Below are 27,668 nucleotides of genomic sequence, written 5' to 3'. Positions count from 1 at the left end.
TCGTTCTCATGACCGTGTACTCGACTACTTGTTGCTAATCTATGCCTAAATTAATTTTAAGTTTGCTTCGTGATGGAACACGTTGCAGTCACCTATCTGTACTCATACTATGTTTTTTCCCCTTAGGAACTTCTAAGGCTCATCTGTTATTTTGGTATCAGGAACTATGGTGTCCCACTGCACTTGATTCTCGAGTTGTTTGAGACCTTCTGCAACTTCAGAATTCACATTTCAGATTATGTTTGCGAGTTGTTTGAGACCTTCTGCGACCCTAAATCATAGTCCCAACCTTCTGCAAATTCTAAGGCTGGTCTGTTATTTTGGTATCAGGAACTATGGTCCCATAATGTGCCTTGAACACACTTCCAAGCTCCCAACCATCATCAATTGTAGTCTCAAATCAGATTAATAGTTATGCAAATTTATCCAAGAATGTGCAACATAAGCATGCTGTTTGTATTGGTTGATCGTTGAATTCTCAAATTATTTCTTGCGAAAGTAAACAACTTTGTACTAAATCACTTACTTTTGGAATGGTGGGAGTAGTTTTTGTTGTAAGGATCATACTACTTGTCAATCTCTGGGATCTATAATAATATTTATCCTTAATCTGTTTTTTGTGCAGATAGAGGAGGATAAAGAAATGGTATCCAGATTGTGTAGATACTAACATTGTATTAAGAGTTCGTGCTAGCTATTTCTATTTGGAAGCAATTCCTTCTATTTTGAAGCTGTAGAAACAAATGGTCTCATACTCAAGTTGGGAATCACTGTAGACTAAAACATTATGTATACTTGTGCTCAGTACCCAGACTATTATAATTTATTGTTTTCGTGCCTTCCAGGTGATGTGCCCAACATGATTCTACATGAGTATGGCAATGGGAAATGAGCATGATTGTACCTATAAATATATTTTTTCATCAAGTTATAATTTTTTGGTTAAGATAAAGGACACAGTGGTGTATCAGTTAAATGCCCAACAACAAACATCGTATTTTCTTTCATGGTAATGCGCCATTCAACTGTATCCTTCTTTGCCAGGGAGCGTCATGGGTGATGCATGCCTCCTCCCTCTTGATGACGGTGGTGAATCAACACAAACACGTGGGGAGGGGATCAAGGTGGAAAGTGGGGCGGTTGGCGGGGGATTCCTCATTGGCCATCCGTGGGGAAGTATGATGTGAAGGAGAGAGGACACCATGACGAAGGTGATGTGGGCATCGTCTGGTTTTAAAGGAGAGAGCTCCAGCGAGAGATGTCCTGCTACGGCGTGGAACTGAGCGGGAAGGGGACAGTCCAAAAAAAAGGAAGGTCGAGAAAGTTGAATTCGGGAAGCTTGCCGAAGATAACACAACAACCATATTTCTCCCTACATAATCTAGATTTGGGACTGCTCGGATGGCCGAGACAGTTGAATTCGGTGAGCTTGTCATTTGATGTCCGAACACGCTTGGACGTATAAGGAAAAAATGAGCTTTAACCTTGAAGACCATGTTAGTTAGTTGTGTAACTTATTTATATTTACATGCATTTTAGCCCATAGCAACGCACGGGCATTCTACTAGTATGTATAGGAGTACAGTTTTGAGTTTATGCCAGACCTTGTTGGTTCTTTTTCTTGTAATATGTTAGCGTGTTGTGTGGAATAAATACTCACTCGTACAAGGGAAGTGAAAACTTGTTCAAACATGCTTGCCTAGGCAAACCCCAGCAGACAATGTACACCAGCAATTTCATCGCTTGAGATGGTCAACAAAACAGAGCAAAACCAGCTGAAAGAACTGCCGTGGGTCAAGAAGGTCAGCATCGCTTAAACACACTAGCTACAGAGCAATTTATAAAGGAACTCAAAACAGGGGTATAGAGAAAGCAAATTTGCTAGACATAGCTCGGCTAAGCATGCACGAGCTCCAACAGCCATGGCTTGTCTACTAAGGTGACTGATGATTCAAAATAGAAGAGCTCAAGGTGATGGGTGGCATTCATTTGACAGTCATAATTATCAACAGACAGCCATAAAATGCAACTGAACAGAACGAAGAACAGATGAATTGTAATTGTAAGGCTGGTCATAGTGGGAGTAACATAGGTAGTAACATAGATGCCACATAAGCAAAATTGGTGATGTGGCAAGTAGTTAATGAGGAGAGAGGCAAATAGAGTAACATAATATGTTACCATCACATAGCGGTTTCCAATGCATAATGAGTCTACAAAGTAATAAATGAAGGCAACTATGTTAGCACACCTATGACACTACCCACTATGAAGGTAGTAACATAGACTAATAACATATGTATGTTACTAGTCTAAGTTACTCTACACTATGACCAGCCTAATACTTCAAGGGTGTGTTTGGTTTCTGTCACCAACTAGAATGGCATGGGTCGGACCCGTCCCAAGGCCTCGTTCCTGCGTTTGGTACATAAGTGGAACAAGAACCAACTCGTTCCCACCGAGGGAATATTCCTCCCATATCCGGAACGCGCCGATACCTCCAAATCGGAGGAATCGCATGGAACCGGTCTGGGTCTCGCTCGCCCGTCACTCCCGAGAAATCCTATCGCCTCTCCCTCTTTCGTCGCCTCTCCCTCGTCCCTCCATTTCTTGATCTGAAGAGGAGCAGGTGAGGCGGCCGAGCCACTGGAGGGCGATGGCCTGACCTGCGGGGGCAGCAGCGTCGTTCCTAGGACCCGTTCCTGCGGCGGTGGCGGCGTGATCTGCTTGGACGCGGCGCCGGCGGCCTGATCTGCTGGGAGGCAGCGCCGGTGACCTGATCTGCGGGGGGAGGGGCGGCTGCACCGGCGGCGCGGCGTGATCTGCTTGGACGCAGCGCTGGCGGCTTGATCTACTGGGAGGCAGCGCCGGTGACCTGATCTGCGGGGGAAGGGGCGGTTGCACCCGCGGCTTGATCTACTGGTGCGTGGCCGCCTGGCCTGCCGGGGTAGCATCTTCTCTGTAGATGGCTTCTTCTTAGCGATGATATGCATCTTCTTTTTCTTCGTGGAGGCACAGGAGCGGTAGCAGATCATAGGTTTCATACATTCTTGGTTCTTCTGTGTAAATTGCTTCTTTTTCTTTATAGAAATGTATTGGTGCAGGAGAAATATTCGTAAGATATGTTTGATATCATCTATCTACCATGCTTGTGTATACATGTTATTAAAATGACCAAATTTATTTTATTGTCTCACCAACCAAACACTCAAATGTAACCATTCCATTCCATATATTACCTCAACCAAACATAAGAACAAAACCTACCCATTCTAGTGGAATGGAATGTCATGGAACCATTACATTCCATTCTACTTCGTTCCGCAACCAAACACACCCCAAGTGATCATCGTCATTCAACACAGTGCATACGATGAACAGTCATGAACCGTCAAATGCACACACAAACAAATCAGGGATGCTTAAACCATGAAGAACACCATACATATAAGCAGATGGATCTGTGATGATTCAACATAGAAGGCTCGTTCTAGTAGCACGCAATGGCGACTAGGTATTCCAGCATTGCACAATAACTACCAGGTAACCAGGAATCCTAAACAAAATCAGTTGGCTTAACTTATGATCAGAAATCAAAACTCGGAGGACCTGTGGCGATTCTCTGATGCTAGGAACACCATATTTAAGTTACTGGCTCATAATACTATAGCTCAGATTTTGGTAACCAGCCCTAAGCTCCAGCTAAATTTGAAAACACATCAGCTCCTCATAGGGGAAATGTAGTTTGTACCAACTAGACAGATGCATGGCTCTGAGGTACTCCTATCACTGTACATAATTTATCAGCAAAACTATAACTAATCAGTATGTCAATTTGTACAAGTCATACTCAAAACTGTAATTGAGTTGGTAACTGGCAAGTGAAGGCATGGTTAAACCAGAAGTGAACTCAAAACTGTACTACACGCCATGTATCTGAAGCATGGATAAACTATCTGTGAACTGACAGCCATACACTCTACATGTAAACAGGGTTACAAAACCTGACCCTGCTTAAAACATAAACCAACTACATCAAACACATGCTGGTATAAAAATCCCTCATCAAAACTTAGTAGGACATGAAATACCTTAGTTACTAGTTAAAGCAAATCAAGAAAACAACAATCAAATCACATCCCTCTCTCTCTCTCTCTAGTAAGTGGTCTGCCACAACATATCTCCAGAAAAACACTACAACTAACACAAACATGAACTAGATAGCACAACTAGCAGCCAGTTCATCACAATTACTATGCCCTTTGGCCATTACAATGGCACAATACAAAGAGAGGTACACAGAAACAAACAAGAGCACAATACAGTTGACCATTCGAACCAAAATCAAGCCATGGAGACAAATTTAACAAGGGTGACATTATAGCAAAGGTTCTTTACTTGGCACAGCACGGTAACATCAGTACACCAGGGTACAAGCAATCCTCATAACACGAAGAAATTGATAACAGAGACATCCTGGGATCACTTCCTAGCTTGCATAACAAACACTGAAACGTCCATAAAACAAAATGCAGATAACTCTTGAGCCATGGCTCCCCCACGCGGCGGTCGGCCGGGCCGGATCTAGAACCCGAGCTTGGTGCGGCGCCAGTGCCTGCGCTTCGCGTTGTACCTGAGCACGGCAGAGAACGATTGGTCGGTCAGACCACGGACGCCTGGGCTGGATCGAAGGGAAGAGAGTGGGAGGGGGGAGGAGGCGGCCGTTACCTGATGGTGTTGTCGGTCCGCATGCGGATCCAGTAGGGGATGGGGCGGTTCTGGCGCTGCTTCTTGGCCAGCTTCTGCTTGATGCGGAAGGTCTTGTGGGACGGCTGCGAGGAGGAGAGGAGCGAACGGGGAAATCGGGTCAGCGGGAGGTTGAAACGCTGGAGGAGAGGGTGGGACTCCATGGGAAGAGAGGAGGAGAGCGTACCATCGTCGCGGCGGAGACGAAGACGCAGCGGCGACTTCGGCGGCGGCGGCGGCGGCGGGAGCAAAACCCTAGGTCCGTGAAGTGCTCGAGTGGTGGGCAGTGGGGAATATATAGTCCGGACGAGTAGCGACCAAGGATGGGCTCGTTGGGCTAGGCCTCATCTTTTGATCGATGTAGTCTCTTTTGGGCTTGGCCCACGTTAGAGAAACAAAGGGGCTCTTGGCGAGAGTGGTACAATCACATGTTAGGGCCATGAATAAATCCGACTGTGGCCCATATGTTCATTATATCCAAATGAGTTCGACAGCTCTCTTTGCTATGCCCCTTAAGTTTAAGTTGAAATAAGCTCTCAGAAATATCTATTGTAACAAAGAACTCTCAAAAGAATCTTTTCTGAGAATAGCCTTTTGGAGGGCTTTATTAATTGGATAGAATAGTTACATCACTTATAAGAATCAGCAAATGAAAGGTAGGGGGGATACTGTCCCACAAAAAATCAATGTGACTTGTAAAAATATGCATAGATAGCTCGTGCGCCACCCATTAGTTTCCTTTTCGCAGTGTTCAAGAATGTTCTTTACATTGGACGAAAGAACTCTGCATACATAAAAAAAAGTATGCCTAATTATCATGGATTTGTTACGTTGTCCGTTTAAAGCACCATGACTCCAATCTTAACAACATAGGCGGATTCATCGGGGCGCGGCTATCTCTCACTTTATGCAAGACGATAGCTTTTTTTAGAAGAATGCAATACAGTAGCTCGGCTCGCCTACAAGGAGCTGGTAGTGGGCTGGCCTAGTATCCATGTGGGTCCCTCATGCTGACCTCACACACATGGTTTTTCTTTGTAACTCATGTTTATCTTTTGGAAAATACTAATAACATATACTATGGAAAAATAGTTATTTTTTTAATGTTCATCGCATATTTAAAAAATGTTCATGCAATCTAAAACAATGTTCACTCAACTTTTATAAAACAATTATACCATTTAAAAACATGTATGTGACATATAGAAAATGTTCAAGCATTTAAAAATGCACGTGGCAATTTTGAAAAATCTATACAATGTAAAAAAAATGTCCGTATAATTAAAACAGTCATACCATTCAAAACAACTATGTGACATTTGAAAAATGCTCACACATTTCAAAATATGTTTGTGACATTTAAATCATTAAGAAATTTAAGGGAATAGTTGCATGGTCTAAATAAGGTTTAAGATCATTCAGAAATATGTTTCAATGTGTATTTGAAAAAGTTTAAGACATATTAAAAAACAAAAACATGCATTTGAAAATTTTAAAATTTGTATGAAAAATGTTTTAGATATTTACAAAAATGTGCAATTTGTATAAAAAACGTAGAAATCAAAAGATATGTTTGAAAAAATGTTAGTCATGTATTTGAAAAATGTTAAACATGTATAAAAATGGTCCTAGTGTATACAAAAATGTACAATATGTATAAAAAATAGATATATGTTGAAAAAACAAATAAAACACATAAAAAGAAAGAAAACGAAAGAAAATCTATGTAAAACAATGAAAACCCGATAAAGAGAACCGTAGGAAAAAAAACTCATGCGACAACAACAATATTGGGTTGTCCCAGTAATCCGCGCCCAAAGGCCGGACCAATTTACGTCTCACAACGGATGATAAATACTCATGTGGATTTACCGTACCTATACTCTGGACACATGCCCGGCCTCGATGCCGCCGTATACACTATGGCGAGTTCATGGTGATGGAAATTGTTGGGACGGCTAGAAACGGTGGCATGGACGGAATACAACTCATTTGGGCAAGCTAGAGCGTTCTACTAATGCCTGGGCCAAGTTCCTTAGCCATAGCCATTAGGCAATGTGTCCATTTCTCTCATCCTGCTTGGGCCACGGGAGGCCACTGCGTGAGGATATTGCATGTTTTTTTTCTTTGAACAAGATATCTCATTAATTTGGTGTCCAGTCCTTCTACAAGAAGGTCCAATTGCACCGTGATTCCAATCTTCACAACATAGACAGATTCACCGGGTCACGGTTATCTTGCTTTATGCAAGGCAGTAGCTCGGCTCGCCTATAAGGAGTCGGTAGTGGGCTGCCTAGTAGCCATGTGGGTCCATCATGCCGACATCACACACATGTTTTTCCTTTATTACTCTTGTTTATATTTTCAAAAATACTAAGAACATATATCATGAAACAATAGTTAATTTTTGTAGCGTATTCAATCACACATTTAAAAAATGTTCAATCATTGTGAAACAATGTTCACTCACCTTTTAGAAAAAATTATACCATTAAGAAATGTATGTGGAATCTAGAAAATGTTCACGAGTTTCAAAAAATGCACATGACAATTTAGAAAAATGTTATGCGACGTAAAAAAATGTTCGTGTAACTAAAACAATTGTAACATCCAAACCAATTATGTTACATTTCAAAACATGCTCACACATTTCAAATTATGTTTGTGACAATTAAAAAATTATGAAATTTGAAAAAAAATGGTTGTATGGTTAAAAAAAAGGCTTCAGATCATTCAAAAATGCTATAACGTGTATTTGAAAAAAACACATATTAAATTTTTTCAAAACATGTGTTTGTAAAATGTTAAATGTGTATAAAAAATGTTTTAGATGTACACGAAAAATGTACAATGTGTAAGAAAAAAGCAGACATAAGAAGATATATGTTTGGTGAATCAACCTGTGTTGGATGGTTAGGAGGACAATGGTATCCTCAACCCACCAGCATTCAAATTGTGGTACTCGCATTTATCCTGAATTTATTTTAGAATTTTGGTCAATGCGCGTTCAGTGGGAGGAGACGTTGAGTGTATGCACGCTTACATGAGCACTTGCGTTTGAATTGTGTTCAAAAAGAAGAAGAAGATGCATATTTGAAAAAATATTAATCATGTATAAAAATGTTCCTGTTGTATAGAAAAATGTACAATATTTTTGAAAAAAAAATGATATGTGTTGAAAAAACAGAGAAACCAATGCAAAACAGTGAAACTAATAAAGAGAGCCATAGGAAAAAAAACTCACGTGACAACTACAGTACCGGTCTAGCCCAGTTGTTCCGCACCTAGAGGTGGGACCAATTTATGTCTCGCAACGGGCGAGAAATAGCTCATGTGGATTTACCGGACCTACACCCTAGACACCTGCCCGGCCTCGATGCCGCCGTGTACACTCTGGCGAGCTCATGGTGGTGGAAATTGCTGGAACGGCTAGAAACATTTGGGTAAGCCAAAGCGTTCCACTAATACTTGGGCCAAGTTCCTTATCCATTTAGGCAATGTGCCCAATTCTCTCTTCCTGCATTGGCCACGGGAGGCCACCGCATGAGGATATTGCATGATTTTTTTTCCTTGAACAAGATATCTTCCAGTTCTTCTACAAGAAGGTCCAATTGCTTTCGTTATGTCACCCTAAAAAAATTGTTAGTCAAAATCACGTGGATGTAGTTAAGATTGTCTAAAGTAGGCAGCAGTCCTAAAAAAGGTTATATATATTAGGCAATAAGATGGAAAATGTGTGGTTCAGTAATTTGATGGTTTGGTACATCTCTACTCCTAATGGACGAATTGGTTGAATAGTCCCCCCACTTTCAACTGGTTTATTTTCAATCGGTTTATTTTCAACCGGTTTTTCTTCGTCCCACCTCCCACCAGCCCCTCCCACCGGTTTTTCTCTTTTCTCGTCTGACCGGCAATACCCAACATATTTATGGTAATCAATCATAATTAATCCACGTATAGTAATAAATCAATCCAGGTATGGTAAGGTCATAACTCAGGAAATTTTGAATATAGTAATTATATGGTAATAAATTTAAATTATCCCAAAGGCTATCAATCCAGGTATGGTAAGGCCATAACTCGGGAAATATCAAATATGGTAATAAATTTAAATTACCACCAAGTATGGTAAGGCTATCGATCCAGGTATGGCACGCCCTCACCTGATCACCTATCACAATCTCCAGCCCCACGCACGCACCAAAGAACCCACTCGGCACCAAACGCAGCTCCTCTCGATCCCCTCGAGTAAACGCCACCGCCGTCGTGCGATCTTCCTGACACAGACGCCGTCACCGCCTCCTTCCCACCTACGGCGTCCCCCACGTCCATGGTGACGGTGCTCGCGTCCTACACTGACCCTCCGCCTCATATAGGTTGGTCGTTGATGGAGTGGGATGTGCCGCTGCGGTTTGGGGAGGCGCAATCACGATCTGGTTGGGATCTCAGTGTGGAATCGTTCTCTGCGATGAAGGATGGCTGCCTCCCTGGCAAATGGGATCGGAGGAAGGGGCTCTACGTCGTGAATGTCGGCGAGGCAGCGGCCGAAGGCGAGCCCGACGGTGAGCATGGGTGTTCGTCCCATGAAATAGGCGGCCACGGAGGGCGGATCTGAGGCCACCCCAATCGCCGGTGGCCCTTCCTCCCATCGATCATCGCCTCCATTCTCTCTCTCCTCTAAATCTTTGTCGCCCCTGCCTGATTCTGGCCGACGCCATCCGGCTCTCGCATCGACCACCACCAGCACGGCTACGGACAAGGCGCAACCGCAGACGCCGCCGCCGCCATCCTCATCCACCTCCTCCACCATCCTTCCCAGCCGTCGTCGGGGGCACCCGCCATCTGCGCTCTAGCCCACCCGCTCCCTCCTATCCCCTCCCCCTGCCTGCCAGCCCCGTGATCCATCGCACAGATGGCAGGTACTACACCGACCTCCTCCCCAGCGGATCCGGCCTCCTCCGATGGAGATCCATCCTGGGCACCGCCTTATTCTCATGCGTGCACGTCTATATCAACGTCTCATTCCACCTCACCTGAGCCTTTACCTTCCCACCTCTGCTTCAGATCCACATCACTTTTGCAAGGTATGTGCTTGATTGTTCCGAACTGGATCGATGGATTGTGCAAGGTACTTTGGGTGTCGTCATTGACGGCAATTGTCACGCCATGCTACCATCGGAGGGGTCCCTCATCGATGATTAGGGTCTTCCGAACTGCACGAGCTCCATTGAGAAGGATGTTTTTAATTCTGGTTTTGCCTACATGCTTTCTTTGCCTGTATCTACTTAGCTAATGTCTTCTTATAGATAGTAGCTGCTGAAGTGGTGATCAAAGTTGTTCACTATAAGGAAACAACCATGATAACAAAAGTGTATATTCCCTGACCTTTGACCTGAAGTACTTTTTCATTAGAAACTTGCAATAGCCAGGCATTGAAGTTAGCAACAGCTTCGTACGTACTGAACTAATTTGCAGCAACACGTACTGAACTAAGTTAGGTTATGCTCATCGTTCCAACATGCTTAGTGATAACCACCTAGCAAGCTGATCAAACATGAAAAAATTGAAGTGCTACTGCCGTACTATTCTGAATGTGAAAATCTATTTAATTGGCTCTTCTCTAATTGTACACTTGCATAAATCTCAGATCTTGCAAATTACAGTATAACCATAAAAGTCATGCTTTGACTCCTATAGGGCCTTTTGCACTTTAATATGACTAATAGTTTGCCTTAATATCACAGATTGTATTACTACCTTTCTAAGTGAATGACATTCAAGAAGGTCATTAAATAAAACCAAGAAATCCTTCTGGTATTGGAGTGTAGAAAAGTTGAGACTATAAAATCAAAAGGTTATATTTACGTTTATTAGAGAAGGTTCTTTACTTTTTATAGGAAAACACAAAATGTTGCGATGTAGAGTCTAGGTGGTGGACCTCCTTGATCCACTTGGTGGATGAGGGCGACTCCGGTCCTGGCACCCATAGTGCCAGTGATCCAAAAATCATAGGGCCTGGATATAGCTCTAGCAGACGTATGCGGCTTGCGCATCGAGCTTGGTCGTCTCGAGCATGGAGATAGGCGAGTTGTAGACCAAGAGCTGGTACAGAGATAGGCGAGTTGTAGACAAGAGCTGGTGGGCAGCAAGAAACGCATGCACACCAAAGAACAAATCTGAGTCACATGCCTACTTCTATTGGTTTCTACAAAGAGCGGCTAGCTTAGATCTTAGACCAGTCGGTCACTATCGAGGTCGCCAAGGTGATCTTACAGCACCGCCGTGGAGATTTCTCATGATTTTATGTAGGCAAGCCGCAAGCGGTGGTGGTGATTGGCTGGGTGGTGTCGCTGCCTTGGGAAGAGACGAAGTGATGGTAAAAGTAAGCAGGATCCGATGATTCTTCCGTGGGGATAGCCAAAGTCAAGATGTCGACTACAGACTCGTCACAGACTTGCAGTGAACCTGGATGCGACGAGCCTGATTTGTGGATCGATGGCGGGTCTTGACTTTGTTAGGCTGGGATTGGATGGTTGCGGAGGGTAGTGTGCTTGGTTGGGTTCCCATGGAAGAATGTGGCCTCCTCGTGGATCTGGTCATGCCCATCCTAGAGAACATTGTGTCCCTAGCTCCCTCGAGGAGCAAGGACAGTGCAAGCGGCAGCAGGGGGTAGGGGTAGATGTGGGGAGGGATGTCGGCGGCTGCTCGAGGTCATCATGATGAAACCCTTGACGTCCCATCTTTATCAATGGAAGTGGAAGAGCACGAAGTCGAGATTGGATAGGAGTTTGAGTTCTTTTTGGCACCGATCGGTTCCCCACTTTAGAGATGTATTTTTTTAGCGTGCGAGCAAACAGTGGGTTGATTCTAAAAGGGATAGGCACTTTTCAACAGAAGTGCATGACGGACCAAAAATATGACCTCATTTTATTCGTTTGATAGATATCGTATTATTTGTTGTTGTTCGTTCGGTGAAATTTCCTAATATTTGATTGTTGTGTTTCTAATTAAAGCACCCCATAATCACCCAATATGAGGGGATGATAAATGAAAGATACTGATTATAAATTTTGAAGAGCCCGTGGCAACGCACGGGCGTTATACTAGTCAAATATGAGTTTTAAAAAGGTTTTGATGACAATATTTTCAAAGGGTTTCATTCAGTGAAGTTTCAAAAATTACATTATGCATGCCTAGTTCAGACTATATTGTATTTGGAATAGTTTGCATTATTGTCGTCAATTAGGGGCTGTTTGGATTGTGACTATCATTGCCATATATTGCCACATGATTTTTGCCACACTTGCCACACTTGCCTTAGTTGAGTTGCTCAAATTGTTAGCCACACTTTGGCTTCCCTAAGGGAATCTTGCCACACTTCTTGTGTATATGACATGTGGGGTTCACTACTAATAAAAAAATTCTTGCCTTAGGTGTGGCTAAAACCAAACACCTACCTAACTTGATCAAACTTGCCTAAGGTTAGTTGTGGCAGAGTGTGGCAAGGTGTGGCTAGAAACCAAACAGCCCCTTAATTTCTATTTCAGTTTAGAAATGTATAATTTACCAGTCTACTTTTTTTATCTTGTACATCTCTATGTGGTATGCACATGGGTGTGTGGTTGAACATTAGAGATTGATTTTTTGTCGAGTCATCCAAATTTGGGTTGTGTGGCTAGTGTTCTGTGACCTGATTGTTATTATCGTATCTTGAGTTTGTTTTACATGTATAATCTACAAAAAATCAATGCTTATTTCTTTTTAAGAAAGGGATTCCTCCCTCGTTTCATTAACGAAATCATTAGAAGTTCCTTACATAGCCACAAAGGCAAAAGGTGAAAACGGATATGCAGGATTCAAAATAAGCTTATCTATGCTAGGAAACAAAATGAGACATTTTTCAACCGTTCCCTAGGCTAAATCACAACATACTTTTGTTTCAGTGCTAATTTAAAAACATAGACCATTTACTGCAACTACTGTTAGAAGATTGTACTCACTTTTTATAACAATATTAAAGTTAACCCAAGGAAAACATGGTCCCCACAGTTGTGCCAAGCTATAGCAGGAAATTCTCCTTGTTATCCTCTTGGGCAAACCCGTAAACATTAATAAATTTCCATCTAAAGCCATCCTTTTTCGTATTTCATGCGAATTCCCAAGTAATATCTATCAAAGCAAGCGTGTAAAACCACAACATAATCTTCATTAACACTAGAAAGTAATCCCCCAAGCCTACCCATTGGAACAAGCCAAAACCGTTTGAATTTGTTTGAAACAACATTCAACCATGAGTTACTGATCTGCTGCACCTGGGTTTCTTGAACCCCGACAAAAAAGTATATTTTAAAATTAGAAATAGTTTCTCTTAGAAACACTTGCTTTACAAAACCACCAATCCCTGAACAAATCAATATCAATCATGTCATGAAACTTCACTTATTTTGTCCTATCCTTCTGATTTTTAAGTTTCACACTACCGTGAGTAGGTGAGTCATTTCTTCCTTTCCTCTCTTGAGAGTGAGTTACAAACATATTTTGTAAACGCTCCAAGGCATCAAAGTCATCATCAATTTTTCTTATTTTCAGGTAACGGTTCCTCAGCCTCCCTCTAATCACACTTACAAATGATTACATGGGTAACTAGCATGTAAGTCATGTCTAGCCCCCTTTAGCTTTTTAGTCACAACAACATTAGCAAGTGAGGGCGTTACAAATAGCCCCATGGATATCCCAATTTTGTCTGCCATGGCAATCAAATTGTGGATGGGGATGGACAGAAACTATTATAATTTTGCATATGCAAAAGCAGAAACCGGTTTGTGGCAGGGCAGAAAACAACTAGTAGCAAGTAAGGGGTCCCTAGCTTTATCCAGGTTGCGCTTCTTGGTATGCAGAATAGATTTCTCCACTATGGTCGTACAATGCTTATATTCACATAACTTCTATGCAAACATATGCATGATGTTGTTCTTGGTAGAACAAAGTGATTTACTCATGGTCGGTGGGACAAAGTGAAGTATTTTAGCCTATGGTGTGCCAGACTTTGATAAATTGCTAGCTCCGCCGCTGCTTCACTAGACGTCGTGTGAGCGCGTACACATACGATGTGTTCGCTTGCTCGCAGTCATTTTCAATCTTGCATTGATTTTGTCCTGCCAAAGCCTGTATTGGACTCCTCCGGGCAACAAAACACACTCATATAGTTTTTTTAACACAGTACAACGCAGATGCCCACATGACGCACATACACCAATCTCTATGGGCACCTCCGAGATACAAGATACTAAGCCTCATCACAGGCGTTCCGACGGGAAGTATCTCTTTCCACTAAACGAACATTTGCTAAAAATACTAAAATAAATTCAGAAAAATGCGAGAACCAGTGCCAAGTCTAGCACCTTCACATGATTTTGTATTCTGAGGCCCTGACCCGGAGATTCAACCCCAACCCGTTCAACGCGGCAAACTCTTGCGATGTAATTACCCAAGACCGTACCGCGATTCCCGGGGGCTGCCCACAGACTCACAAACTTCTTAAGGCATGTACAATGGTTGATAAGATAGTCTTATTTTAAGTTTTGCATTTAACTAGAGATGACAAAAAAACATATCTACAATGGGTCATCTCTTAGCCTTATCTTCAATAATTAGTTGTTCCTAAAAATATGGTGAGACAAATTGTGCTAAGAGATCATCTCTTGTCTTCTTCTCTTAAACAAGAGAAGACAACATTTTTCTTATGATTTCTTTTTCCTCCACCTCATCATTTATCTACGTGGCACTCTTAAGATAAAATCATTATACATGCCCTTATTATTTTTGAACAAAGACTCACCTGAGAGCCTAAACAAGAGGAACGAAACACGCACATCCCTCTCGTGACACCGCGCCTACACTACACACCGCGTCGAGCGCAGTCCGCAGGGAGAAGAGGTGCAGTGTGGTGCAGGACCACCACGTACAGCTAGCTGATCTCTCCGTCGAAGCTTAGCCGGCGGGACGTACGCCGCGATCAATCGTGATCGAGCCCACGTAGTACGATCAGCCCGAGGCCGACGCGTGCATGCACCTGGACGATCGCGAGGCCGTACGTCGTCGTCGTCGTCTCCCCCGGCCCCGCCGTCGCGCCGTCGCCGTCGTGTGGACTGGTCGCCCGCCGGCGGCCACATGCGCGGTGTTCTCCTGATGGGCCTGATCTGCCTTGGTCGACCGATCTATCTGCGCTCCTGAACCGCAGGAGAGGGAGCTGGCGGCATTTCGCATGTGCGTGCGGATGAGATGCAGGAGCTTAATTTTCCCAATGATTGGAGAAGCGGAGAGCTCATCGTGAGTTCAGTTTGCCGGTCGCCGTCGCGGCCAGCTTGCGCGGGCGTTCTGCTTCCACATACGTACGTACGTGCCGCTGTCTCTGCCATGTTCGACGATCCACGACCACGATCCAGATATGCATGCATGGTGCACCGCACCCCATGCACGTCCATCGGGGCACAGTACGTGCTCCCGATCTGGATGGATGCACCAGTTAAAAAGAAGAAGACGAGGGAACTCCAGAAATGGGAAGGTCTACTGAGTTGAGCTCCGGTTACGTTCTACTTCTACCTAGGCCACAAGCTAGCTGGTGCTGCTGAAAACAGGGGTGCCGATTTTTTGACCGAGGTTTTCTAAAGTACGTCATTGCTATGGCTCAATAAACTTGGTCGGACGCAAGCAGTATAGTGGAGCACAGGAGTAGTCCCAGGCCGACATCATGACGGTGTGACTCCAATCATTGGACATAGACCCCATTCGATCGACCCGGTCAAGTACTACGATCCCGCGAAACCAGGGTCCAGGAGTATATAGTAGGCCGGTGTTAGTGGCGGCATTAATTTGACCATCAGAAAACTAAGTAGTAGCTACGAAGACTAGCAATCATCCATCTGGTCGTGCTTGAACAATGAACAATCTAACAAGCATTCCTACAAGACAATGACGGGTGGGCTAATTAATTAGTGGTAGTACAAAACTAGCTATTCGCCAAGCTGTTCCGCACTGTCCTCGTACGTGGACATTTTCCGTGCAGCGCTCCAAACTTGCTACTCTCTCCGATCCATATTACTTGTTTTTAGTTTTGTTTAGATATGGTTGTATTTAGACATAATTTACTAGCCGATTTCATTTGACGAGAAATTAATGGGAACCGTCTAGGATGATCAGTTTGCTTGCTATATATTGCCCCTTCCCGGCCGTGGTAGAATGTTACGTAGCTGACAACACACGTAACATGGCTAGCTAGCTCGAAACATGGCTAGCCAGCTCGAAACATGGCTAGCCATAGCTACAAGCTACATAACATACATGCCACTGTCAGGCTGATCACCTGCACCAACCAAGTCGATCGATCTGACGCTGGCCGGCTACGCGCGCACTTGGACTCGAGCCCTTCGACCGACGTGTGCATCCATGCATCCACACATCAAGTGTGCGCAACAGCTGATCGTGGTTAGTTTAAGCGTCATCCAGACTGGTGCATCGTAAACTGTTCTTTTTTCTGCATGCAACTTGTCTGGCTGACTACCTGACTGTATCGATCACCTGATTAGGAGGAGACGCAAAGATAAGGTTTAGAATTTCCGACGCATGCAGCATGGGTACGTCCGTCCGTGCAACATTGCATGGCAGAACAGAGCAAGTAGCTAGCGAGGAAAGAAGCTAGTGGCGTACATGCAGCTGCCTAACAGGACAAGGTCGCATGTATACGTATCTACGCAGCCGGGCTGGGGGCTTCAACTACGAACACTTATTATACTACTATACGTCAGGCTGTAGCTACGAGTTTCAAAATCTATTTTATTTCCCATCAGAGGATGGTTGGTACTGTTAACGAACCCCCTTGCAAGCTATAGTTTCCGCTTGGGTATCACTGTTTTAGTGTCCCGGCAGCGAGGGTTTGAAAATGCAGCGGCCTTGATCTAGCTAGCTCCATGGAACCATGACCAGTGGTGGTGGTGGTGCACATGAGCTGAGCTACTCCTATTAGTAGTACGTTGCAACTCGCAACTGCTGACCAGTGCCTAGATAAGTAGCTACCCCTGTTTAGATGAAGTGCCTGGTGTCCCGGCCGGGTCGTGAGTCATGGCCATGCTTGCGCGCAATCAGCTCAGCCTGCTTGACTTTTCCCAGTACGTGCGTTGTCACACACACATGCAAGCCTGGTAGTAGCTGCCTGGCTAGGCTCAATGAATAGAGAAAGTGCGCACGTGGAAGGCTTGGGCTATCCATGCATGCCCGCGCCGTCTAGTTGTGTAGGCTGGCCTCCATGTTATTGAGCTCCTCCTCCTCCAATCTGCAGGTTAGAGCATCTCCAACAGCCGCGCTAAGCGCCGCGTGCAAAAAACCTGTTTACCGCGCGCGTTGTAGCTGGTTTTGCGCGCTCGCCTGCGCTGGCTCCAGCAGCCGTGCTATAATGTAGCGCGCGCGCGCCGCTTCAGCAGAGCGCAAAAATACAGCGCGCGCGACTCGCCGGGCATTTTGCATATATAATATTTTGGACAAAAATGAACATGTGAAATTTGACACAAACAAGTTGATGAATAAAAGTTCATGCCCACAAGTTCAAAATCATGCCCACAAGTTCATCCAACCAAGTTCAAATGCAAAGTAAAGTTCAAGACATGAAAGATACATCAATCTCCATCTTCCTCGTCTTCGTCTTCGTCCTCATCTTCCGAAGACGACTCTTCCGCCTCCGAAGATGAATCTTCCTCCCTCTCCTCATCACGCACCGCATCACGCACCGCATCATGTGAAGCTCCGACGGTGTTGGCAAGATCTTCAACGGCATCTTCATGGGAATGTGTGTGAGAAGGCACATCGAAAGACATTGCACCCATGGCGGCCGGAGGTGCACCCATGCCTCCCATGAAAGAAGCAAAACTCATGCCTCCAATGGCGGCCATAGCGTCGGAGGGTGCTCCAAAGCCACCCATGCCTCCCATGGCGGCCGGAGGTGCACCCATGCATGCCTCCCATGGCGGCCGGAGGTGCACCCATGCCTCCCATGGCGGCCAGATGTGCACCCATGCCTCCCATGGCTCCGAAGCCACCCATGCCTCCTACGGCGCCTGTGAGATAAGCTGGAAGCGTATGCATCGAGCAGGGACGCGGTGCGTGTTATATAGGCACAAAGGCCGGAGAGATATACATCAGGAGGAGTTAGGATCGATCTGCTCTTATCTACGGATTAAACAGAAAGGAGAGAGATCAATCCTAACGTCCCAACCATACAGAATCACGCACGCACGCCCTATCAACTTGCTACACACGGTTTATACATGTACCATGTATTATATAGAGAATACAATGTCTAACACCCCTCCTCAATCACAACTATCCAAGTTGAGATTGCGGCAAAAAACTTCTAACTGCTTAGCTGTCAAAGGTTTCGTAAACCCATCTGCCACTTGATCACCTGTAGGTATGAACCTGATATTCAACAATTTGTTTGCCACTCTCTCTCGAACAAAGTGATAATCTATCTCAATGTGTTTCGTTCGAGCATGAAAGATAGGATTGGCAGACAGATAAGTAGCACCAAGATTATCACACCAAAGGGAAGCTTCTCGTGGATGATGCACACCCAATTCTGTCAAGAGAGTCTGAACCCAAATAATTTCTGCAGTGGCATTAGCTACTGCTTTATATTCAGCCTCTGTACTAGAACAAGACACGGTAGCCTGCTTGCGAGCAATCCATGACACCAAGTTGCTGCCAAGAAACACTGCAAAACCACCTGTGGATCTCCTATCATCTGGACAACCCGCCCAATCTGCATCGGAAAAAGCACTAACCAACATAGAGTCTGACTTGCCAATTCTGAGACCATGAGTCATGGTTCCTTGCAAATAGCGAAGAATACGCTTTACCAGTGACCAATGTACATTTGTGGGAGCATGTAAAAACTGACAAACTTTGTTGACGGAGAAAGAGATATTAGACCGAGTTAAAGTCAAGTATTGCAAAGCACCAACAATGCTTCTGTATTTGGTAGATTCCTCTCCTCCAAGAGGCTCACCATCATAAAGAGATAATTTTTCGGATGTTGGCAGTGGGGTTGGTACAGGTTTACAACCCTTCATGCCCACACGTTTAATCAAGTCGAGCAAATACTTGCCTTGTGACAAAATAATTCCATCTCGGGAAGGGGTTACCTCAATGCCAAGAAAGTAGTGTAAATCACCTAGATCTTTAAGGGGAAAGTCCTTGCGCAGATCTTTCAAAAGAGCTTCAACGGCTTGAGCTGAGGAACTAGTGACAATTATATCATCAACATAGATAAGCATAAAAATGGTGACCCCATGCCGAGAATAAAAGAATAACGAGGTGTCTGCCTTTGAAGGATGAAAGCCAAGAGACTGAAGTTTGGATGACAAACGTGAATACCATGCTCGAGGTGCTTGTTTCAGGCCATACAATGCTTTGTCAAGTTTGCAAATAAAGTAAGGTGACCGTGGATCTTTATACCCAGGAGGTTGTCTCATAAAGACGTCCTCTTCCAGAACACCATGTAATAACGCGTTCTTTACATCTAACTGCCGAATGCACCAATTGCGAGAGACAGCTACAGACAAAATTAAGCGGATGGTGGCAGCTTTGACAACCGGACTAAAGGTATCCTCATAATCAATGCCATAACGTTGCTTGAATCCTTTTGCAACTAAACGTGCCTTATATCTATCAATTGTACCATCAGACTTGCGTTTTACCTTATACACCCACTTACAGTCGATGATATTGTTTCCTTTACTTGGAGGAACCAAATGCCAAGTTTTATTTTCCAAAAGTGCGCCAAATTCTTCATTCATGGCAGCTTTCCACTTGGGATCACCAAGCGCCTCCTTCAGATTTTCCGATTCACCTATAGCACAGAAAGAACTCCAACGAATGCAACCATCTTTATAAACTTTGGGTTGAAAAATACCACTTTGTGACCGTGTCTGAGCACGAGTGGGAGGAGGAGCTACTGGAGCCGGTTGCATGCGCTCACAAATACGATGCACCATAGGAGAGTCAGACGAAACAGCACCATCTGAAACAGCAGCATCCGCATGCAAATCAGAGACATGCAGCGAATCAAGAGGTGCCAAGCGGTTGTCCAAGGAATCAGCAACAGTAGCAGGAGACGCATCGTGGGAGGCAGCTGCGTCAGAAAACAGTGCAGGACCAATGGAGGAAGCAGCCGCATCATGGAGAGCCCGGGTAGGAGACCGCGCAGGGTCCGCAGCTGCATGCGAGCCGGGTTGGCGCGCCGATCCCGTGGCGGATCCGCCCAACCCAGGCGCTGCAGCGGGCGATCCTGAGGAGGACGGCGCAGGCGAATCAGCAGCAAAACCCGTGCCACTCGGATCCTCTGCGGCCGCCGACTCTGCATCACTGTTGGCCTGCATAAAATCACAATTTGTTGTGCTGTTTTCTCCTGATTCCTGCACACTATTAGCAGAGTTGGAATCAAAAGTATTGGAAATTGACATGTGATCATTCTGAACTTCTGTACGGCCATGAAGACTGGAGGAATTCAAAAGTGTGGGTGGAAGAAGAATGAGCTCTGCACGAAGTTGGGCACCGGCATTGGGATGCAAGGCAGCAAAAGGAAAAATATGCTCATCAAAGATAACATCACGAGAAACATAAACTCGTCCAGTGGAGACATCAAGGCATTTATATTCTTTGTGAAGAGCACTATAGCCAAGAAATACACACTGCTTAGACCGATACTCAAGTTTATGTTTGTTGAAAGGTCGCAAATTCGGCCATACGGCACACCCAAAGATGCGAAGAAAATTGTAATTGGATGGAGTGCCAAAAAGACGTTCTAATGGAGTTTGATTGTGGATTACACGACTAGGGACACGATTGATGAGATAGACCGCCGTAAGAAACGCCTCATCCCAGAATTTTAGCGGCATAGATGCATGAGCTAAAAGAGAAAGGCCAACTTCAACAATGTGTCGATGTTTGCGTTCGGCCGAACCATTCTTTTGGTGTGCATGGGGGCATGATACATGATGGGTGATTCCAAGTCGCTCAAAAAACTGATTCAACTTTTGATATTCACCCCCCAGTCTATTTGCATGGCAATAATTTTACGATCAAACAAACGTTCAACAAGTGCTTGAAAAAGATGAAATTTCTGAAACACATCGGATTTATTTTTGATAAGATAAAGCCAACTAAACTTGCTGAAATCATCTACGAAGCTGACATAGTATTTTTGTTTGCCAACAGAAAGAGGCCCGGGGCCCCATACTCCGAAAAAATGAGCTCTAAAGGAGCTTGAGACACACTAGTTGAACGAGAGTACGGTAACTGATGGCTCTTAGCCATTTGACATGCATCACAAACTAGATGATGATCTACTTTATTTGACACTGGAAGATTATTATCACGAAGAATTTTCTGCACCACCGGAAGTGATGGATGACCGAGGCGCCTATGCCACCTAGAAGTAGATGGCTTGGTTACTCCAAGAATTTGTCGTCCATGAGCAGCCGGTTGGCCAGCAACTGGGTACAACCCACCCTTACTCGGACCGTGAAGAATTGTGCCCCCCGTTGCCTGATCATGAACAGAAAAGAACTTCGGGTAAACAACAAGATAGGCATCATTATCTTTAGTGAGTTGGTAACCAGAAATAAGACTTTGGGAGTGTGGAACATGAAGGATGTTGTTCAACTTTAAAGATTTGTGTGGAGTAGGGAGAAGTGAGTGACCAACATGCTTAATTTCCATACCTTGACCACTTGCAGTGTGGATTTGTTCCGGTCCGGTGTAGCGGTCACGAACAGCAAGCTTTTCTAACTCGCCGGTCACATGATCAGTGGCTCCGATGTCGAGATACCAATTGTATCGACGCCATAGGAGGCAGCAGCAGCGTTGGCAGATTTCTTGCCGCCGCCGCCGTTGCCACTGCCGCCGCCTTGTCGCTTGGGAGGGGGGTTGAAGGTCTTGTCAAAATGTTTGTAGCAGCGCCATGCAGCATGCCCTTCACGTTTGCAAATCTGACACTTCTCAGCACCCCCTCCTCCTGAAGATTGGACGACACCATTGTTGGAGAAGTTGTTGGAGGTGTCGCCCCCACCATAGCTGCCACCAGTAGGACAGCCAGAGTTGTTGCGGGGGCCGCCCTTGGAGGCAAGGTTGATGGAGTAGCTGTTGCTGTTGCCGCCGTTCTACGCGTCGAGGCACACCTCTGCTGTGATCAGCAGCGAGTAGAGCTTCGTGAGACCGATCTGCTGATCAGTCCCGGTGCGGGTGGAGAGAGCTGCGATGTACGGGTTGTAATCTGAGTCCAGCCCCTGCAAGATGGAGGAGACTAGATCATCATCGTCGACAGGTTTCCCGGCCACTGCCAGTTCATCGGCGAAGCCCTTCATCTTGGAGAAGAAGAGGGCAGCGGACGAGTCTCCTTTCTTCGTGTTGCCGAGTTGTCCACGAAGCTGGATGTGACGCGCCCTGGATTGGGACGCGAACATCTGTATGATGGCCGCCCAGACTCCTGCAGAGGAAGTGATCGAGTGCACCTGAAGGAGAACCTCCCGTGACAGAGAGGCAAGGAGAAAAGTGAGGACCTACTGGTCCTGCGTGTACCAAACAGCATGATCAGGATTCGGAGCAGATGAGAGCTCCTTCTTCCCGGAGACATCCTGCTCCGAGACCAAAACGGCGGGCGGCTCGGCCGTGGTGCCATCTAAGTATCCCATCAGCCCAGCGGCGCGCACGTGTGGGAGGACCTGGGCCTTCCACACCAAAAAATTGTCCCTAGCTAGCTTCTCTGTGATGGTGTGTCCTAGCACAACAAGGGAGGAAGCCATGGCAGAGCTTGAGGAGGAAGATGACATAGATGTGAAAGAGGTAGGCGCTAATACCATGTGAGATAAGCTGGAAGCGTATGCATCGAGCAGGGACGCGGTGCGTGTTATATAGGCACAAAGGCCGGAGAGATATACATCAGGAGGAGTTAGGATCGATCTGCTCTTATCTACAGATTAAACAGAAAGGAGAGAGATCAATCCTAACGTCCTAACCATACAGAATCACGCACGCACGCCCTATCAACTTGCTACACACGGTTTATACATGTACCATGTATTATACAGAGAATACAATGTCTAACAGCGCCGAGGCCACCGCCACCCATGGCGCCGAGGCCACCGCCACCCATGGCGCCGAAGCCACCGCCTCCCATTGCACGAACCAAGGCTCTTTTTTGGATCAAGACTTCTTGTTGGGCAAGATTGACATACTCTTTTTGCGCCGCATTGAGGTTAGATGTGTCCAAGAAGAACAAGTGCTTCTCCCATTCCAACAACTTAGCTCGCTCCTCGTTGCTCACTTTCCTCTCCTCCAAAGCCACATTTCTCTCCTCGGCCACCACCCTTCTCTCCTCGGCCGCCAACCTCCTCTCCTCGGCCACGGCATCTTGGTTCCTTGCCATTTTCGTCACCTCATTGGCTTCGACCCTTGCCTTCACAATAGCTTCCATAGCATTTTTGAGCTCATCATCTCCTTTCCTCTTCTTCTTTTCGGTTTTGTCTTTCTTGCACCCATCTGGTTGTTTTGGCTTTGAGTATAAAACCGAGTTGGGTGTGGGGCTTCTCTTGCCGTCATCACTTGATGCATCATCCTCCTCATCATCATCATTCATCTCAATTGCTCGCTTCCGTTTGTTGCTCAAATGCAAATCCTCCAAACCATCATGCTTCTTCCATTTCTCATCATCCTTTAACACTTCATAGCAATGAGGCAAGGTAAAGACCCTGCCTTTCTTGATCTTCCCCTTCTTGGTTGTCCTTGTCTCTTCTTTGAACAAGTTTTGTGCAATGTTGTACTACAAGAAAAACAAAACAAGTTAGCACTTCGGTCACCAAAAACAAGTATGATGAACATATATGAGATGCCACTTACTCGATCATCCTCATTTGTGCCACTTGGGTTAATATTGTCAACTGCCTTTTGTACGGCCGCCCACTTTTGACAATCCGAGTTGATTGTCGACCATCGGGACCGAAGTGATCTCTCGGAGCGGTCAATTCCACTCAAGTTGTGAGCATCAAAGTGTTCTTTTATTCGCCCCCAATACGCGTCTCTACTTTGATCACCTCCAATGGATGGATCCCTCGACACTTGCAAATAAGTATGGCATAGTAACTTGTCATCGTTGGTTGAGTAATTGCCCGCTCTTCCTTTCGGCGCTTCGACAATTCCCTCACCCTCCTCGTCCACCTCAAACTCATGGTCTTCGAAATGGATGTCATTGGTTTGAGACCCAACACCCATAGTGGACATGTATGCATCATCGTTGAGACTACAAAGTTTTTTGAACAATGCAAATAAGCTATCTATATGTGATGATGATGCATTAAAACAATAAGAAGAAAAGAAAAGTTGGAAATTTTTTCACCTTGGGGGCATTTCGTCGAACACGTGGTGCGCGTCGGCGGCCGGCTCAACGAGTGAGCTCGCCGGCGCTTCGGTAGCCGCCGCGGCCGTCGAACGCCCTGCAAGCTTCTTTTCCCTCGCCCTCGTGGTGCCGGAGCCGTCCGCCGCCTTGTTTTTCTTCGCGGATGTTTTGCCCTTCTTCGTCCGCGCCGCATTGGGGACCTTCTTCGACGGTGCGGCGGCGGCACGGGACGGCGCCGGTGCGACGCCACCCGGCGCCGTGGTCATCCGCGGCGGCAAGAAGAGGTTGCGCGCGAGGCCGACGCTCGGCGGAGCTCCGGCGGTGGCGACGCCAGCGCTTCCCGCGCTAGGGTTTCCGGCGGCGGTGGCGGCGGCGGCGGGGGGGTCGCGGCGGCAGCGGGGGGGTCGCGGCTGTACAACGGGGTGAGCGGGGCGCCGGTGTGCGCGTCCATGGGTGGGTGGCAGGGCGCCGGCGCCGGCGCGCGCGGGGTGTAGGACGTGGAGAGGAGAGAGTGCGGCGCGAGCGCTCGAGTGTGCCGCGCGCTGTAGTTGGCGCCCGAAATACGCCGCGCGGGTAAGTATTTTCAACCGCGCGCCCAACCCGTTATAGCGCGCGCGCCGTTTTTGCACGCCCGCTGGAGCGGCCCGCCGCGTTGCGCGCGCGCTAAAACTGCCTAATTTGCGGCGCGGCGCTAGTTTAGCGCGGCTGTTGGAGATGCTCTTACAATTACATCATGCATCCATGCTTACCTACCATGAATCCATGAACAACAACAACAACAAAACAGATCAACCCACAATGATCTTTTTTTGGTTCAGCGATACCGTGCCTCTATCTGCCCCTGGTTTAATGTTCTTGCCTCGTTTTCATATACGAGCTAGCTATAGCCATCGGATGGGAGTTCAGATAGTCACATGTGCCGTGTCATGTGATGAACTATTCACTAGCTAGACCTGTATAGTTGTCTCGTACTTCCTTTATTTTTATTTACTCTGCATATTAGAGTTGCCTGAAGTCAAACTTCGTAAAATTTGACCAAATTTATAGAAAATAATATAAATATTTACCATAACAAATCTATATGATGTGAACGTACATTCATCAATAAATCTAATGGTATTGATTTGTTATTGTATATACTCATGTTTTTGTTTATAAACTTTTGACAAAGTTTATGAAGCCTGACTTTGATCAATGCTAATACGCGAACTAAATAAAAAATTCGTTGCATGGCTTTCTGTCTAGATGTCAATACATATCTACGAGTATATCTTATTTCTCTGTACATAAGAAACATACTTTTCTCCTACTCCCTCCGTCCGTAAATACTTGTCATCAAAATAAATAAAGAGGGATGTATCTAGAAAAAAATACATACATACCTTTTGATTCATTTTGATGACAAGTATTTCCGGACGGAGGGAGTACTTAACAGTTGCCTTGGTTCAGCTTTTTTCCCCCTCTCAAGTCTCAAGAGGCATGCAGAAAAGAACCGAGGGAAAAACTGCGCCAAGTTAGCAGTTTAGGGTTCATTTGACATATGAAATTTCAAATTTCAACCATGAATGATGTCGAACCCAAACCACACATTTTTCGTTGGAAAAAAGAAAAGAAAAGCCACATGGAAGAACAGTCAAGCCAAAACGAGCTAAACAAAGATATGAGGTGGGTCCGACGACATCCTCCGTGGGCCCCGCGAACATGCAACCAGCGCCATCGAAGCGCTCAGTCGCTTGCGTGGGCCCCGCCGAGCAGCCATCCAAACATTCCGCAGACCTCCAGCGCCATGGCTCACGCACCACCACCACAACGCACTCCCCTCCTGCTCCCGCCAAGCTTTGCTCGGCCGATCTCCGTTCTCACGGTCTCATGTCACGCCTCCGGCCTCTCCGTGCACAACAGCAACTAGAGCACGAAGCAAGCAAGCACGAAGACAGAGGCTTGTGCCGCACTGGCGGAGCTTCGGCAAGGCCAAGTGGGCCATGGCCCGCCCAGGTCTGGAGTAAAAATATTTTTTATACGAAGCCCCAGCCCATGGCGATGGACAGCCATACAGACAAACAACAGGCATCACGATATTAGCTTGACGATATTAGCCTCGAACTGTCGCTTGTGTTCCTCGAAGAAAACACACAGCTGAGTGGAGGTGCTCGGGAGCAGCAGCCGGAAATGGACACATACACATAATATGGTTCAGAATAAAAATTTGTACTCTTTGGCCCGCCCAACCATTTGATTGAAGCTCCGCCACTGCTGTGCCGGTCAGTGTCTTGTCACCGTTGGCTCGGTCGCGGCGGCGGCAGCGCCACTGGGATTCGTGGTGATTCTTCGATCAGTCTTTTTTTTAGAATCATAGGGGGGGAGCTCCCCCACCTGAATATATTACTCAAAGGAATGCTGAGGCAGTAAGTACAACATTACATAGGCACGGTGCACCGTGCAGAGAGGTAGGAGCACCACGAGAAGACATCCTCCTTGTCCCATGGGAGCGCAAGACGATGAGACCAGAGATCCATAGCGGAAATAAGGTTTCTAAGGGTATTACAGAACTTTGATCAATCGTCCTAAATACCATGTCATTGCGAGCAGACCAGATCATCCACAACAAGGTCAAGAGGACCGAAGGCCATGTGGAGGTAGGGAGGGGGGGGGTAGCGACATCCCAGAGGTCTGTGATATCGTCAGACTAGGGCAGAAAGCCCAGACATTGCCAGATCCTATTGGCGAGAGGGCATGAGATGAACAGGTGGCTAGAGTCTTCTGGCAGCCTCGCACACCGAGGGCATATATCTAAGGCGATTATATGTTTGTGTGCAAGGTTGATGCTGGTGTTGAGGCGGTCTTTGAAGAGCAGCCAAGCTAAGACTTTGAGCTTCCGATGAATCTTTGCGGTCCAAATGAGCAGAGCATGAGGATCGTGATCCGGCTGCTCCATGAGGGCGGCGTATGCATGTTTGGTGGAGAAGGCAATGCCATGTCGAAGGATCCGTTGGTCTTCCCCTGCCAAAGGCATAAAGTCCTGCAAAACAGCCACAAGTGAGACAAGTTCTTGTTCTTCCGTGAGAGAGAGACGGTTACGGAGGTTAGTTTGAATACCAAAACGCAGAATGTTAGCCACTTTAACCAGCTTTAGAGTGGAGTGGGAGAATAAGTGGGGGAAGGTAATGAACAAGGGTTGTGGAGTCAACCAGGTATCTAACCAAAAGTAGGTGTCTGAACCACTGTGTGTCAACACAAAGGTTATATTTTGTAGAGAAGTGAGTTGCTGTGAAATTGTGCGGCAAAGGAAAGAGGTTTGCAGGGGTGGGGAGACTAGAGCATTAGGGTGTTGGAGATCTAGCCATTCTAGCCAAGGTGTTTGTGTAGTGGAGAGAGCTTTGGCAGTGAATTTCATGAGAATGCAATTGTTTTGTACATGTAGGTTTTTGAGCCCTAAACCACCGTATATTTTTGGTAAGCAAACATTTTTCCAAGCAATAAG

General features: G+C 45.9%; 1 protein-coding gene across 2 annotated transcripts; it reads right to left on the bottom strand.

Moving 5' to 3' along the window:
• Positions 1-4,378: 4,378 nt before the first annotated feature.
• On the bottom strand, positions 4,379-5,067 carry LOC123128785 (60S ribosomal protein L39). Of its 2 annotated transcripts, XM_044548883.1 has the most exons (3): positions 4,934-5,067; positions 4,729-4,832; positions 4,379-4,633 (listed from the first exon to the last, which is right to left on the bottom strand). In XM_044548883.1, the coding sequence occupies exons 1-3, from the start codon at positions 4,934-4,936 to the stop codon at positions 4,585-4,587; spliced, it is 156 nt and encodes a 51-aa protein (XP_044404818.1). In that variant the 5' UTR covers positions 4,937-5,067; the 3' UTR covers positions 4,379-4,584. The 2 variants fall into 2 exon arrangements, with proteins under 2 accessions (XP_044404818.1, XP_044404817.1); XM_044548882.1 differs by lacking the exon at positions 4,934-5,067 and having other exon boundaries at positions 4,729-4,910.
• Between the last annotated feature and the right edge of the window lie 22,601 nt (positions 5,068-27,668).

This window comes from Triticum aestivum, chromosome 6A (assembly GCF_018294505.1).
Source record: "Triticum aestivum cultivar Chinese Spring chromosome 6A, IWGSC CS RefSeq v2.1, whole genome shotgun sequence".
Taxonomy (NCBI): Eukaryota; Viridiplantae; Streptophyta; class Magnoliopsida; order Poales; family Poaceae; genus Triticum; species Triticum aestivum.
Note: the sequence above shows the minus strand (reverse complement) of the source record. Positions and strands in the feature narration are given on the sequence as shown.

What these genes read in the sequence shown, in the direction of transcription:
- LOC123128785 (XM_044548882.1), bottom strand. Translation starts at nt 4,910, where the DNA reads ATGGAGTCCCACCCTCTCCTCCAGCGTTTCAACCTCCCGCTGACCCGA. An exon ending in CGGACCGACAACACCATCAG is followed by an intron (nt 4,634 to 4,728) that starts GTAACGGCCGCC and finishes TGCCGTGCTCAG; the next exon opens with GTACAACGCGAAGCGCAGGC.